General features: G+C 36.4%; 1 protein-coding gene across 5 annotated transcripts in view; it reads right to left on the bottom strand.

Annotated features, from left to right (window-relative positions):
• DMD (dystrophin) overlaps positions 1-14590 on the bottom strand; it is a 2094983-nt gene that overhangs the window by 1487805 nt on the left and 592588 nt on the right. For all 5 annotated transcript variants that reach the window (XM_032330377.1, XM_032330378.1, XM_032330375.1 and 2 more), the window contains exon 12: positions 6783-6933. In XM_032330377.1, the coding sequence (XP_032186268.1) occupies positions 6783-6933 (151 nt within the window). The remainder of the gene's footprint in view (positions 1-6782; positions 6934-14590) is intronic.

Below are 14590 nucleotides of genomic sequence, written 5' to 3' on the forward strand. Positions count from 1 at the left end.
TAAAGTGATGGTTGTCCGAGGGGAGGTGGGTGGAGGGATAGGTGAAATAGGTGATGGGCATTAAGAAGTTAACTACACTGGAGTTTAAATAAAAACTTGAAAATAAATAAATGAACTCAACTTCTTTATAAAATGTTTGATTTTGTTAAATCATTTTTCTTTCCCTGTAATTATGTCAAGTAACAAAAGAGTTATACCAATTGTCAGGCTATCCCTTAGCTATGTTTTTCCCCTATTTAAATATTATATAATATATATAATATTTATATATATTTTATAAATAATATAACCTGAAGTAGGTTTAAACAGTTAAAGGTAGATGTTGGCCTCACTCTCAGGACCAGAAAACCAATACCTTCTGTTTCTTTTTATGCACTTATACGAGTAAGTCTTGGATGTAGAAGACTACATAATCAACTTTCATATAATTCTGTTACTTTTTGTTTCAGATTATTCTCTTCAAAGCAATTTCATACTCATCAGAAATGGCACATTTTCAAGTAATGGGGAATCTATTCAAATTTTATGACAATATTAGTCAAATATTTTCCATTCCATTCACTCTATATCTTCCAGAGTAAAATGCAAAACATTTCAGGTAAATGTCAGAATATGAGATACTAGATGGCCTGTCTATGATGAATGAAGGGTCTGTTCAGGGTTTCAAGCTGACACATTTCCTTGTAGTTGCCCTACGTCATTTACACTCAAGGCTAGCCTCACGCTATTCTGCCACTTTCCTTTTGGAGTCCTCGCTTCCTGGCTTCCTGCTCATGCTCCAGGCATTCAGGGCCAACATTATTCCCTCTGATGCTCAGTGTTATCAGATTTAGTCTTGCCCTTTCCTGAAAAGCCTCACATTCAAAAACTAATGGAAACATGAAAATCCACATTATTTCCAATGGGAAGATGGGAAGAAAACGAGAATTAAGTAATTTCTGAAAATTGTGCATTTAGTTAGTGGCAAAGCTGAAGAGTACTCTGGTTTCCAGGGCAAGAAGTTTGTCTTGGTTGAGCTCTGTCCAAATAGATCTTAAGGCAAGGATTTGGGTGCAAAGAGTTTATCTGGGAAGTGATTTCTCAGAGGTATTATGGAGTGGGAATGTGAAACAGTTTACCTCCTGGACACCTGGGGCTCAGTGTTGCTGGGAAACCTTTGAGTGACTGTGGGAATTAAGAAACACCTTGGAATTGTCTCACTGTGGGGTAGGGATTCTGGGGGATTTATCCAGCATCTCCCATTCCTTATTGGCTAATTCATGGCAGCTGTGGCAGCACTGCTTCCTTCCCACCCTGAAACTGGCTGAAACTCTGTTGTGGCAGCAAATATCCTCAGAAACAGGGAAGCCATTAGTGTATACAGAAACTGTCTGTATGCAACTTCCAGTGTAGGCCAAGGGAGCATGTGATTTACACATGAAATGTGGTCCCATTTGAGGTCTAGCACTAGATCTAACCTCTTTATCATATGTTCAGTTAAAATCTACATGACCAGGGTGCTTAGATGACTCAGTTGTTTGAGTGACTGACTTTGGCTCAGGTCATGATCCTGGAGTCCTGAATTGGGCTCCCTGCTCAGTGAGGAGCCTGCTTCTCCCTCTGACCCTCCTCCCCCTCATGCTCTCTCTTTCTCTCTCATTCTCTCTCAAATAAATAAATAAAATCTACGGTCAATTAATCTTCAACAAAGCAGGAAAAAATATCCAGTGGGAAAAAAAGTCTCTTCAATAAATGGTGCTGGGAAAACCAGACAGCTATGTATAGAAGAATGAAACTTGACCATTCTCTTACACCATACACAAAGATAAACTCAAAATGGATGAAAGACCTCAACGTGAGGCAGGAATCTATCAAAATCCTAGAGGAGAACATAGGTAGTAACCTCTTCGACACTTGCCACAGTAACTTCTTTCAAGACATGTCTCCAAAGGCAAAGGAAACAAAAGCGAAAATGAACTTCTGGGATTTCATCAAGATCAAAAGTGTCTGCACAACAAAGGAAACATCAACAAAACAAAGAGGCAACCCACAGAATAGGAGAAGATATTCGCAAATGCCAATACAGACAAAGGACTGATATCCAAGATCTATAAAGAACTCCTCAAACTCAACACTCAAAAAACAGATAATTACATCAAAAAATGGGCAGAAGACATGAACAGATACTTCTCCAAAGAAGACATACAAATGGCTAACAGACACATGAAAATATGTTCATCATCATTAGCCATTAGGGAGATTCAAATCAAAACCACATTGAGATACCTTACACTAGTTAGAATGGCCAAAATCAACAAGACAGTAAATAACGTGTGTTGGAGAGGATGTGGAGAAAGGGGAACCCTCTTACACTGTTGGTGGGAATGCAAGTTGATGCATCCACTTTGGAGAACAGTATGGAGATTCCTTAAGAAATTAAAAAGAGAGCTTCCTTATGACCCAGCAATTGCACTACTGGGTATTTACTTCAAAGATACAGATGTAGTGAAAAGAAGAGCCATCTGTACCCCAATGTTCCTAGCAGCAATGGCCCGGTCACCAAACTGTGGAAAGAGCCAAGATGCCCTTCAACAGATGAGTGGATAAAGAAGATATGGCCTGGGACACCTGGGTGGCTCAGTTGGTTAAGCGGCTGCCTCCGGCTCAGGTCATGATCCCAGCGTCCTGGGATCGAGTCCACATCGGGCTCCTTGCTCAGCCGGGAGCCTGCTTCTCCCTCTGCCTCTGCCTACCACTCTGTCTGCTTGTGCTCACTCTCGCTCCTCTCTCTCTCTGACAAATAAATAAATAAAATCTTAAAAAAAAAAAAAAGAAGATATGGCCCATGTATACAATGGAATATTATGCCTCCATCAGAAAGGATGAATACCCAACTTTTGTATCAACATGGACAAGACTGGACGAGATTATGCTGGGTGAAATAAGTCAAGCAGAGAGAGGCAATTATCATATGTTTTCACTTACTTGTGGAGCATAAGGAATAACAGAGAGGACATTGGGAATTGGAGAGGAGAAGTGAGTTGGGGGAAATTGGAGGGGGAGACGAACCATGTGAGATTGTGGACTCTGAGAAGCAAACTGAGGGTTTTGGAGGGGAAGAGGGTGAGGGGTTGGGTGAGCCTGGTGGTGATATTAAGGAAGGCATGTATTGCATGGAGCACTAGGTGTGGTACATAAACAGTGAATTTTGGAACACTGAAAAAAAAAATTTTAAATGTTAAAAAAAAAAATCTACAAGATCAAATTAGCATCTTTGCATCATCATTTTCACATGAAAATTAGAATACAGTTGACATTTTATTTTTCCCCAATAATGCAATGGCTAGAGATGACTATAGCTAGTGCTCTCTCTAAACTGCTTGACTGTAAACTACTATGGCCAAAGGACAGCTGTGGGGGAAGCAAAAGGCAGGGCCAATCCCATGAACCAGAAGCTCATTAAATAAGAAAAGAACTCCAGGACTTAGGAAATAACAGTATCTTGCATCCACACAGAGTATGAAACTAGCTCTGACAAAATGTTATAAAAAGAGAATTAAGTTGAGTGAGATGCAGATTTGGGAAAAATGAGTTGAGGGAACAGATATTCCCTTTCAAAGCCACAAATCCAGGAACCACAGAATCTAAGTATAGTTGTCAGATCAAATTCAGGATGCCAACAAAGATCTGAATTTCATATAAACAATAAGTAGTTTGGGACATACTTGCATTAAAAACAATATTTGCTGCTTATTCTGAAATCAAATTTAACTAAACTTCTTGTATTTTTATTTCCTAAACCTGGCAAGCCTAACCTGGACCAATTATGAAGGTAACTCTGTGTGTGTGTGTGTGTGTGTGTGTGTGTGTGTGTCTTTACGGACTAAGCAAGTTCTTGTTCCTACAATAAAACCCAGAGTTAATTTTATGATGGTTATTAGAATGAGGCACCTTCAGGGGCACCTGGGTGGCTCAGTGGGTTAAATCCTCTGCCTTTGGCTCAGGTCATAATCCCAGGGTCCTGGGATCGATACCCACATCAGGCTCATCAGTGGGGAGCCTGATTCCCCTTGCCTCTCTGCCTACTTGTGATCTCTGTCAAATAAATAAATCTTAAAAAAAAAATGAAGCACCTTCAAAACTCCACATCAGAAATAACTGTCATTATTTGCAGGCAACATGACTTTATCTATGGAAGATCCTGAAGATACCACCAAAAACTATTTTAACTAATAAATTCAGTTAAGTTGCAAGGTACAAAAACAATATACAGAAATCATTTGTATACATTTACAACAAACTATCAGAAAGAGAAATAAAAAAAAAAAAACATTTTACAACCGCTTCAGAAAGAATAAAGTACCTAGGAATAAATTTAACCAAGAATGTTAAAGAGCTATATACTAAAAACTACTAAGATACTGATGAAACAAACTGAAGAAGACACAAGTAAATGGAAAGATATTTCATGCTCATGAATTGGAAGAACTAATATTAAAACCTCCATATTGCCCAGAGCAATCTATAGATTCAATGTTATCCCTATCTAAATTCCAATGGCATTTTTCACAGAAATAGAACAATCCTAAAATTTGTATGGAGCCACAAGAGACCTCAAATAGCCAAAGCAATGATGACAAAGAAGAACAAAGCTGGAGGCATGACTCTTCCAGGCTTCAAACTATATTACAAAGCTATAGTAATCAAAACAGTATGGTTTTGGCATAAACAAAGCAGAGGCAACATTAATGGAATATAGTAGAAATCCGAGAAATAAACCCATGAATATGTATTCAGTTAATTCACAACAAAGAAGCAAGAACAGACAATGAAGAAAGGATACTCTTTCTTCATTGCCAGAAAATCTTTCTGCCAGAAAATGGCAGAACCATATTTAAAAGAATGAAACAGTACTACTATCTTATACCATACACAAAAATTAACTCAAAACAGATTAAGACTTGATGTACAATCTGAAACCATAAAACTCCCAGAAGAATATCTAGGTGGTAAGCTCTATGACAGAAGTCTTGGTGATTTTTTTTTTTAAATTTTGACTCTAAAAGCAAAAGTAATAAAAGCAAAAATAAACAAGTGGGACTACATCAAAGTAAAAAACTTCTGCACAGCAAAGGAAACTATCAACAAAATGAAAAGATGACCTACAGAAAGGGAGAAAATATTTGTAAATCATATATATAATAAGGGGTTAATATCCAAAATACATAAAGAACTTATATGACCCAACAACAAGAACACAATCAGATTTTAAAATAGGCAGAGAATCTGAACAGACATTTTTCCAAAGAAGACATCCAGATGGCCAACAGGCACATGAAAAGATGCTCAGCATCACTCATCATCAGGGAAATGCAAATCAAAACCATAACAAGCTATCACTTCACATTTGTTAGGATGCTTATTATCAAAAAGATACAGAATAAGAAATGTTCATAAGGATGTACGAAAAAAGAGAACCCTTGTGCACTGTTGGTAAGAAAGTAAACTGGTCAAACACTATGGAAAACAGTTTGAAGGTTTCTCAAAAAATTAAAAATAGAACTACTATATGATCCAGCAATTCCATTTCTTGGTATTTATTCAAAGAAACAAATAAATGAACAAAACAGAACTTACAGATGCAGAGAATTGATGGTGGGTGCCAGAGGGGAGGGGGGTTAGGGGGTAGGCCAGGTGGTTGAAGTGAGTCACGAAGTATTTACTGTTTTCTTCCAGTTAGAAAACAGCAAGTCATCTGGATGTAACATACAGCACAGTAGTACAGTCTATAATACTGTAGTGTATATTTGTAAGTTGCCAGGAGAGTCAATCTTAAAAGTTCTTATCACAAGATTAAAAAAAAAGAAGAAGAAGAAGAAGTGCCTTAGGGGTGCCTGGGTGGCCCAGTGGGTTAAAGCCTCTGCCTTCAGCTCGGGTCATGGTCCCAGGGTCCCGGGATAGAGCCCCGCATCGGGCTCTCAGCTCAGCGGGGAGCCTGCTTCCTCCTCTCTCTCTGCCTGCTTCTCTGCCTACTTGTGATCTCTGTCTGTCAAATAAATAAATAAATCTTTTTTAAAAAAGAACCTAACTCTGTATGGTGACAGATGGTAACTAGACTTATTTTGTTGATCATTTTTCAGTGTATACAAACTTCAAATCATTAACTTATATACCTAAAATTTATACAATGTTATATATCAATTAACATTTAAAAACATGGATGCTGAAGAGAAAAAAAAGAAATATTCCTGTAGAAATCCTAATCACAGAAACAAATACTTTCTGGCAACCAAAGAGCATAATTCATAAATGTACAAATAAACTGAAAAAAGATGGAAATATTACAAACGATGGATTCCTGTATTTTATAGAAAAGCAATGTTACAGGTGTTCATTTTAATCAAGATTGGCCTGTTCTAAGACTATGAATTGAAGGTAAAAATGTAAAAAAAAATCTTGTCTTATTAGTTAAATTTGCATTGTGAGTAATCCCTACAGAGTCCCTCTTCCAAGGAACCAAAACAATGTGATTTATTAAAATCACATATCTAGCACTGTTCTCCTCCAGGAATACATTTGATTTTTTTTTTCAAACATGAAAGCCGAGGTATGCTGTATTTGAACAAACAAACACTCCAAAAAATATCAGGAAAGAAAGACTTTCAAACTCTTCTTAATTGAGGCTTTAATTTTTTCCTATCTATAAACCATGATATATGTATATATGTGTGTATGTATATAATACACATATGTATGTGGAATTTATTCTCCAGTAGAAAGCAAATAGCATAAAATATACTAACCTTATGTTGTTGTACTTGGCGTTTTAGGTCTTCAATATCAGGTCCAAGGGGCTCTTTCTCCATTTTCCTTGTTCTCTCTTCTGTTTTGGTTAGCCAATCATTTAACTCTTTGAGTTGCTGATTCTGGAGATCCATTAGAACTTTATGTAAACTGAAAATTTGAAAGATGTCTATTATTACCTCTATCAAAACAACTTTACTTACTATTATTAAACCTGCAAGACAAAACTGTTGACATTTATGTAATTTAGGACATGTTCACATTCTTTGGTATCTATTAAACATTAAGAAATAAAGGAAGCCAAGCCCATGATCAATGACCTCTGAAGTTATTCTTTCTCTGACTTATTATGGTTCACACATCTCAATTTTTAGGAAGTTTCACATAGCCAATTAAATGTGAACATGTTAAGTAAAGTGTAACCCATCTCTGATAACTGAACTAATAGCATATCCTGGCAACTGTTCATTGATATCTCTGTTATTTTAATATGTATGGTGATTAAAGATGGCCACTAATATGTTGCCACTCTTCCTAAGAGTCTATGTCCCATCCTCACGAATATGGAACAGACTTCTAATTTGACTTGATCAGTAGAATATGGCAGAAGTAACACTAGGAGTCCCAAGTATAAATGCTGTAAGAGAAAAAGAAAGCATTTATATTCTCTCTCAGAACCTAGCTGCCATGCTGTAAGACCAGGTTACACTACAGAATAATGAGAGACCATGTTGAGCGTGACTCTAGAGGAGAAAATGCTATCTTAAAATTTGAGCTTCCTGCTGAATGCAGCTCAAAGAGTGACCTCAGCCATATTACAATGGTAGAATTACAACTGTAGAATCATAGAATAGGAGTCCTACCCGAATTTCTGATTTATAGAGACATGATGTAATTAAAAATTACTGTGTTAAGCCACAACATTTTGGAGTCATTCGTTATACAGAAATAGATAAGTGAAAGAGATGTATTGTTTACAAAGATGTAAACAACAGTGCACTGGATAATGAATTTAAAGCCTGGTTATATGCCCTAAATCCAACTTTTTAAAAAAATATATTTTATTTATTTATTTGACAGAGAGAAACACAGAGAGAGAGGGAACACAAGCAGGGGGAGTGGGAGAGGGAGAAGCAGGCTTCCCCGTGAGCAGGGAGCCCGATATAGGGGGCTCAATCCCAGAACCCTGGGATCATGATCTGAGCTGAAGGCAGACACTTAACAACTGAGCCACCCAGGCGCCCCCTAAATCCAACTTCTTAAATCTTCTCACTTAGATTTCCAGCATCAGGGACATGGGACAATATCTTGCCTCTCAATCACACAACTTCATGATAAAGATGAAAATTAAACTTGAGGTTACTTCATCCATTCAACAAAAATTTGAGATTCAAATGAGAAGTGTTAATACCTATTTTGAGGTAAATATTCTTTAGGAAGACATGTTGGAAGCATTTTTGGAACTCATAGTATAATGCATGCTGAGAAGGAAGACAAAACTGGAATTAGGAATTTACTATTCTGATTCATACGATCTTCACCAGAAATTTTCATTAGTCAGCACATTTAAATACACGTGATACACACATAATTGAGTGTTCAATATAATCTGGACTGCACCATTTACTGGCCTTTTACCTTTCACAGACAGATGCTCCCTGAGGCACCCTGCAAGCAAAAGCACATGGGGATGAGGTTTAATTTATCAAACAAAAATAGTAGACATCATCTTTTTATGGGAAGCAACATGGATGAAAATCATCCATTTAAGTGAAAGCAAAAATTAAAATTTGCTTAAGCCCCTCAGAAAAAGAACACACTGTAAGGTTCATAAATCATTCACTTGATTGGTTCAGTCTACCCTGTGGGGACTGATCTGATGCTAATAAGATTTCATGAGAATTAGCTACAGTATCATTCCTTGTTTTTGTTTTTCTGTCCAGTTTGTCACTACCATAAGCTAAAATTCTCACCTTTCCAAAGCTGAAGAATCCCACATTGTTATTTAAACTTGAAGAAATGTTTCAAGTATAACACATGTTTGTTAGAATCAATAAGGAATTTCATTTTAAAATATTATTTGCTTCCTTTCTTAACTTTTAGACATTTTGTTCAACAAATATTCACTGACTTCCATATCTCTGCTGGGAACTCCTATTGATTAGGGTGTCCACGTGGGGGGAACACGTGTGAAGAGCTCAACTTTGTATGGCTTTCCTTTGGACTTTAAGAACAATTATTTTTAACATTCAAAAATTGTTTTGCTTTTCTAATGTTGTTACTTTACTCTAATGACTCAGTAATGTCTAGTCAGCACTTACTTTCAACTTTCTGTGTAGGTGATTTACGAAAGGAGTTAACAGGTAGTAAAAGGTGCTGTGCTTCCTTAGCTCACTGAGGCCTGCAAAGAGATAGCATTGATATATGTAGGTGAATTACAGGCCCGAGTTACTCAGAGTGAGTAGCACGGAAATGAAGAGTGGCTCGTGGCAATGCCTGAGCAATGGAAGAAGCAACCATGAGGAGGCACCACTATCCCCAGGTCTGTTTAGAAAACTGCACAATACAAATGCCCCTTTTCTAAATGTGGCATAAGAAGGGGTAACTGTAGAAAGTTGGGGGTGATTACTAACCCTTGGGATAAGGCATCATTTAAAATGAATTTTTAACTATTTTAGCTAACATGAATTCAATGCTTTATGTGTGTTACTCTTGTTAGGAAGCATAAAATACACTATTTCAGTGGATCCTAAATAATGATATTCAATCCATTTGTGGTTCATAGAATGATTTTCGTGGCACAGGGAAAACTTATGAAATTATTTTAATATGCTTGGCATATATCTATATGGCCATGCAATATGTATACGTGTATGTTTGTACACACACACACACACACACACACACACATAGTAAGTCTACATATGATTTTAATGCATATATAAAATCACACAGCTTAGGATGAGGTTAAGTAAAAATAATTCTTTTAACTAAAAGTATTAAATATGTAATGGTAAAAAATGCAGACATGGAAGGTGTTGTGAAGGTGGAATATGATTGACTTGTGTTCGAAAAACACCAAATAATTACATTTGGTCTTCATTATTACTAATCATGTAAATAATACCACTGTTACTTTATTTTTGAGGACAATAGATTTGGGGAAGTTTAAAGAATTTGCCTAAGGTGTCTCAGTGACAACTTAAGACAGTATCTAAATGCTCAACTATCTGTCACCCAAATCCATGCTCTTAACTTTGACTTATCTTCCTTCTTTAAGGATCAGAGGGTGTATTCAGTTGGGTCATATGAAGTTGCCGATATATGAGTTTTCATTCCATGAAAATGACACTTTGAGAATGTTCAATTTAAAATATTATTGAAGGGTGCCTGAGTGGCTTAGTCGGTTAAGTGTCTGCCGTCAGCTCAGGTCCTGATTCCAGGGTCCTGGGATAGAGCCCTGCATCCGCATCAGGCTCCCTACTCTGCAGGGAGTCTGCTTCTCCCTCTCACTTTCCTTCTGTGCGCTCGCTCCCATGCACGCTCTCTCTCTCACAAATAAATAAAATCTGACTCTGAAAAACAATCTGAGGGTTTTGAAGTGGCGGGGGGTGGGAGGTTGGGGTACCAAGTGGTGGGTATTATAGAGGGCACGGATTGCATGGAGCACTGGGTGTGGTGCTAAAATAATGAATACTGTTATGCTGAAAAGAAATAAATTTAATTTAAAAAAAATAAAAATAAATAAAATCTTTAAAATAAAATACAATAAAAATACTGTTGAAATGAAAGAAACAAATTCTACATTTCCAACCAACATTTCAAAGATGCAAATCAATTAGGGAAATTTGTCAAATTCATAAAAGAAAAATCTATCATCCGTAGGCAAGAGAAGAATTTGTATTTTTCTTGGTTTCATTTTATGGTTTTCAAGTGGTCACTTCAAAAGGGCTGTAAAAGCCAAAGGAAAGGGAAGCATAAATCCATGATTGGCAGCAGAGAGAGGAGAACAGTGGAAGTGGAATAAGCGAGTGCTAGACAGGAGACAGTCCTGACAAAATGCAGAGCCAGAAGCATGTCAGGATATGACACTGGGAAATGCTGCAGCCAAGTTCCAACTGTACAACTGGCTGAAGACAGAGGGAAGCTTGCAAAACCAATAAATTCAAAGGACCTAGAGGGTATGGTACTAAATGAAATAAGCCCGTCAGAGAAAGACAAATACCACGTGATTTCAGCCATATGTTGACTTAAGACACACAAAAAATGAACAAAGGAAAAAAAAAAAAAGAGACAAACAAAAACCAGACTCTTAAATACAGAAATCAAATCCACTGGCTTCCAGAGGTGTTGGGTGAGGGGGTGGGTGAAATAGGTGAGGAATCATATAATCATAAATGATTAAGTGATGAGCACTGAGAAATGTAGAGAATTGTTGAATCATTTAATCTATACCTGAAACTCATATAACATGATTATTAGATTCCAATTAAAAAAAATGAAAGAACCTGGGATTTTGATGGCACCACAGGGTCATAGACTTAACCTATAGCTATCTCACCCGGGGTTGTATCGTAATACAAGATAAGGACATCCTTATGGTTTTAACCAGTGCTTCCCAAACTCTAATATGCATAAAAATCGTGTGGAGAATATGTCCTACAATCTGTCTGGGGAGGGGCTTAACAAATGCCCAGGGCATGCCAATGCTGTTGGTCCGTGGAACATGCTTTAAGAAGCGATGGTATAAGCTACTTGGATTTGGGTTGTTAGCTGCAGTAAAAAGCATCTGAGGGAATACCATTTTCCAAATAATTCCAATAATTTTACTGATGATCTACCTCTCACCTCATACCCTGCTGTGGGAACATGTCTCTATGAACATGAAGGAAATCATTGCAAACACAAAGTCTGCTTTACAGAGGTCCTCTAACCAGCACTGCCTAATAGATCTTTACAATGATGTAAATATTATATATCTGCATTATCCAATACAATAGCCACTAGCACTGGAATACGGCTAGTGTAAATGAGAAACTGGATTTTTACCCATACGTAATTATAATAACTTGAATTTACATCTAAATAACTACATGCAGCTAGTGACTGCAAGACTGGACAGCATCGGTCTAAACCAACAGACAACGAGATTGACAAGAGGAAGGATTGCTTACTTGGCAGTCTTCATCCATAACATTTTATTATGTCACACAATATTTATAAGGACAGATATCCCGAGTTAAGGAATTCAGCAATAAATATGAATAGCATTTTCCGAAATTCTGGTTTTCTACACAAATTTATAAATGTCAAAATGGTACATGTTTTCATTAATTTCAGCCTGTATTTGATAGCCTAAATTGTGTTTCTTGAGCTTTATGGAAATACATTATAAGATGTATAAAAATACTTATAAAAACATAATCATATGCTAGATGCTATACTAATAAATGTGTAAAAGTACAGACTTCACAAATGCTAGGGACTTACAATGAAAAATTATTAAGATCAGTTCTCAGGCCTCATTTCCTAGACTTCATAATTACTTGCTTATATGTAATTCTCCAATAAGAAACACAACAAATGAAAAGAGGTGAAATATTAATGTGAATTTATAGATTACAAAAGAATCCCCAGTGATGTTAAATTAGCATGTTATACATGCAAAATACAATCACATGATTTAAGTTGTCAATAAAACCTATATATTTGATTTAAGGGAGGGCTGCCAGTATAAACTAGAGAAACTAATTTTGAATGCACTTTTTACTTCCAAATGCAGGTCATTTAGTAACTAAAATCACACTGATAAAAAACAAAATTAATTTATTTACTTATTCCAACAGTTAGCCTGAAAATCTCAGCCAAATGGGTGTAGTGACTAGATTACATAGTTTTGATGTTGGCTTAAGAATTGTTTATGTACAACTAGATGTTCTGGGAATGCTGATAAATAATTAAATATGTAGTTATTTTAACCCTCTTGTAGGGGTTCTTGTTTCATTTAATCTATTACAAAAGTGATCAATGAAGGTAATGTCTACACATCAGGTTTTTATTAAAACTATCACAGAAATGTGAATTAGTGGAATTTATGTCTAGCCAGGTGATTCCAATGAACAACCAGGGGTGAAAATGATTGTGTTGGTTTTCAGGACTCAGGCATAACTTTGATTTCAGCCCTTGGGTGTTCGCAAGTAGCAAACGTTTGGGTAGCTGAGCCGAGGCAGTATGACTATCAGGATTAACAGGAACCAGAGCCAAGAGGATGACATGGAGACAGGTCTAGGACACATAAAAATGTCTTCCCTGAATTATTTATTAATGAAAAATACTATATATGTGGTAAATTACCTATTAAAGTAGTAGTTCCAACCTTATACAATTTGGGACATTTAAATATAATTTTATGTATGAATAACAAATTATATTTATCATGTGCCAGACAACAGAACTATTGCTATAATTAATCCTAATGAAGCAGGAACTCATCTTAGCCACAGTTTACAGATGGGGACACAAAGCTACACATGGGTGAAGGGGTAAGTGAGGGATGGTGGGAAAGTGGAAATCCGTTAGTTTGGCCCTGGGGTCTACTTCACCATCATGCCATACTGACTATATGAATGCGATTTTTTTAGAGATGACTTTTACATCTACTCCTCGTTTCATTATTATCAGTGATTATCAGAACTTAAAAATAGAAGGGAAAAAAGGTCATTTCGTGGGATCTTACAGAGATTGTCATTAACGGATAATTTTTTTCTCTGTTCGCACCAAAATGAAAAGTATAGTTGTTACTATTGAGTGAGACCAATGCTCTTAGCATAAGGTTTTCATTAATGCTAGAAACCACAATACAGCGAGAGCTAGTTTCCCTCAAACATATGGTGACAAGGTAAAATAAATGACCAGATACTTTAAATATTTACAATGTTTCATTAAATCTAAGGCTCAGAAAATATGATACATTTGAGGCAAAGCATAACAAACCGAAAATCCCACATTGTTTTAAAATTGTAAAGCAATATTGATTTTTTTTAAAAAGTGAAGTTTCAGTAATGCATGTACAAAAATATACGTAACGGCTCTTTTGGTATGGCAGTAATGAATGGGCCATAGGAGGCACATTAGTAGTTTTCAACTCTCAGGGTTTAGGACATTTATCAAAGCTCAATGAATGCCTTATGATATAGATGGTTTAAAACTGAGAATCCAATAAAAACAATGACCCCAGATGTGTACAACTTTCACCATCATTATTTCCTATTTCCTACCACCTTTACCCACCTTCCTCCACCACCACCATCTGCCATTTCCCGTATGTTGACATCTATCTTGGGCCAGAAGAGAAAGTAAGGAGAACAGGACATGCACATTTTTCAAAAATTTCCACTAATTCTGAAAGTTACTACTATATTACCCCCTGCAACCTGATTTTGGAGGCCACAGTTTTTAGTCTATAACCTAACAACAAGTATTTCTGAAAGAATTCACCTGCCAAGTTCCTCTTCCAACAACCAGAAATAAAAATAAAATTTCAACCCTCCTTCAAAATTAAATGTGTATTTGTATTCATTTGTTCACTGAATGGAATGTGAGAAATAGTGTTGTGTTTAAAAAGAATTCTGTACAACAAAAATGCCCTATTGTTTTCAAAATCCTGATGTATTTTTTTCCTCCATCCATATAACTCAACAGCAGTTTAATTATTGATATTCTTCAACTATCCAGAGCAAGATTAAAGTTCAAAATGCAGCAAATTCATTTGCATTTTGAAAGCATAAATTCAAGAGTCACTGTAACA

The sequence above is a fragment of the Mustela erminea genome, chromosome X (assembly GCF_009829155.1).
Source record: "Mustela erminea isolate mMusErm1 chromosome X, mMusErm1.Pri, whole genome shotgun sequence".
In the NCBI taxonomy this organism is placed as follows: domain Eukaryota; kingdom Metazoa; phylum Chordata; class Mammalia; order Carnivora; family Mustelidae; genus Mustela; species Mustela erminea.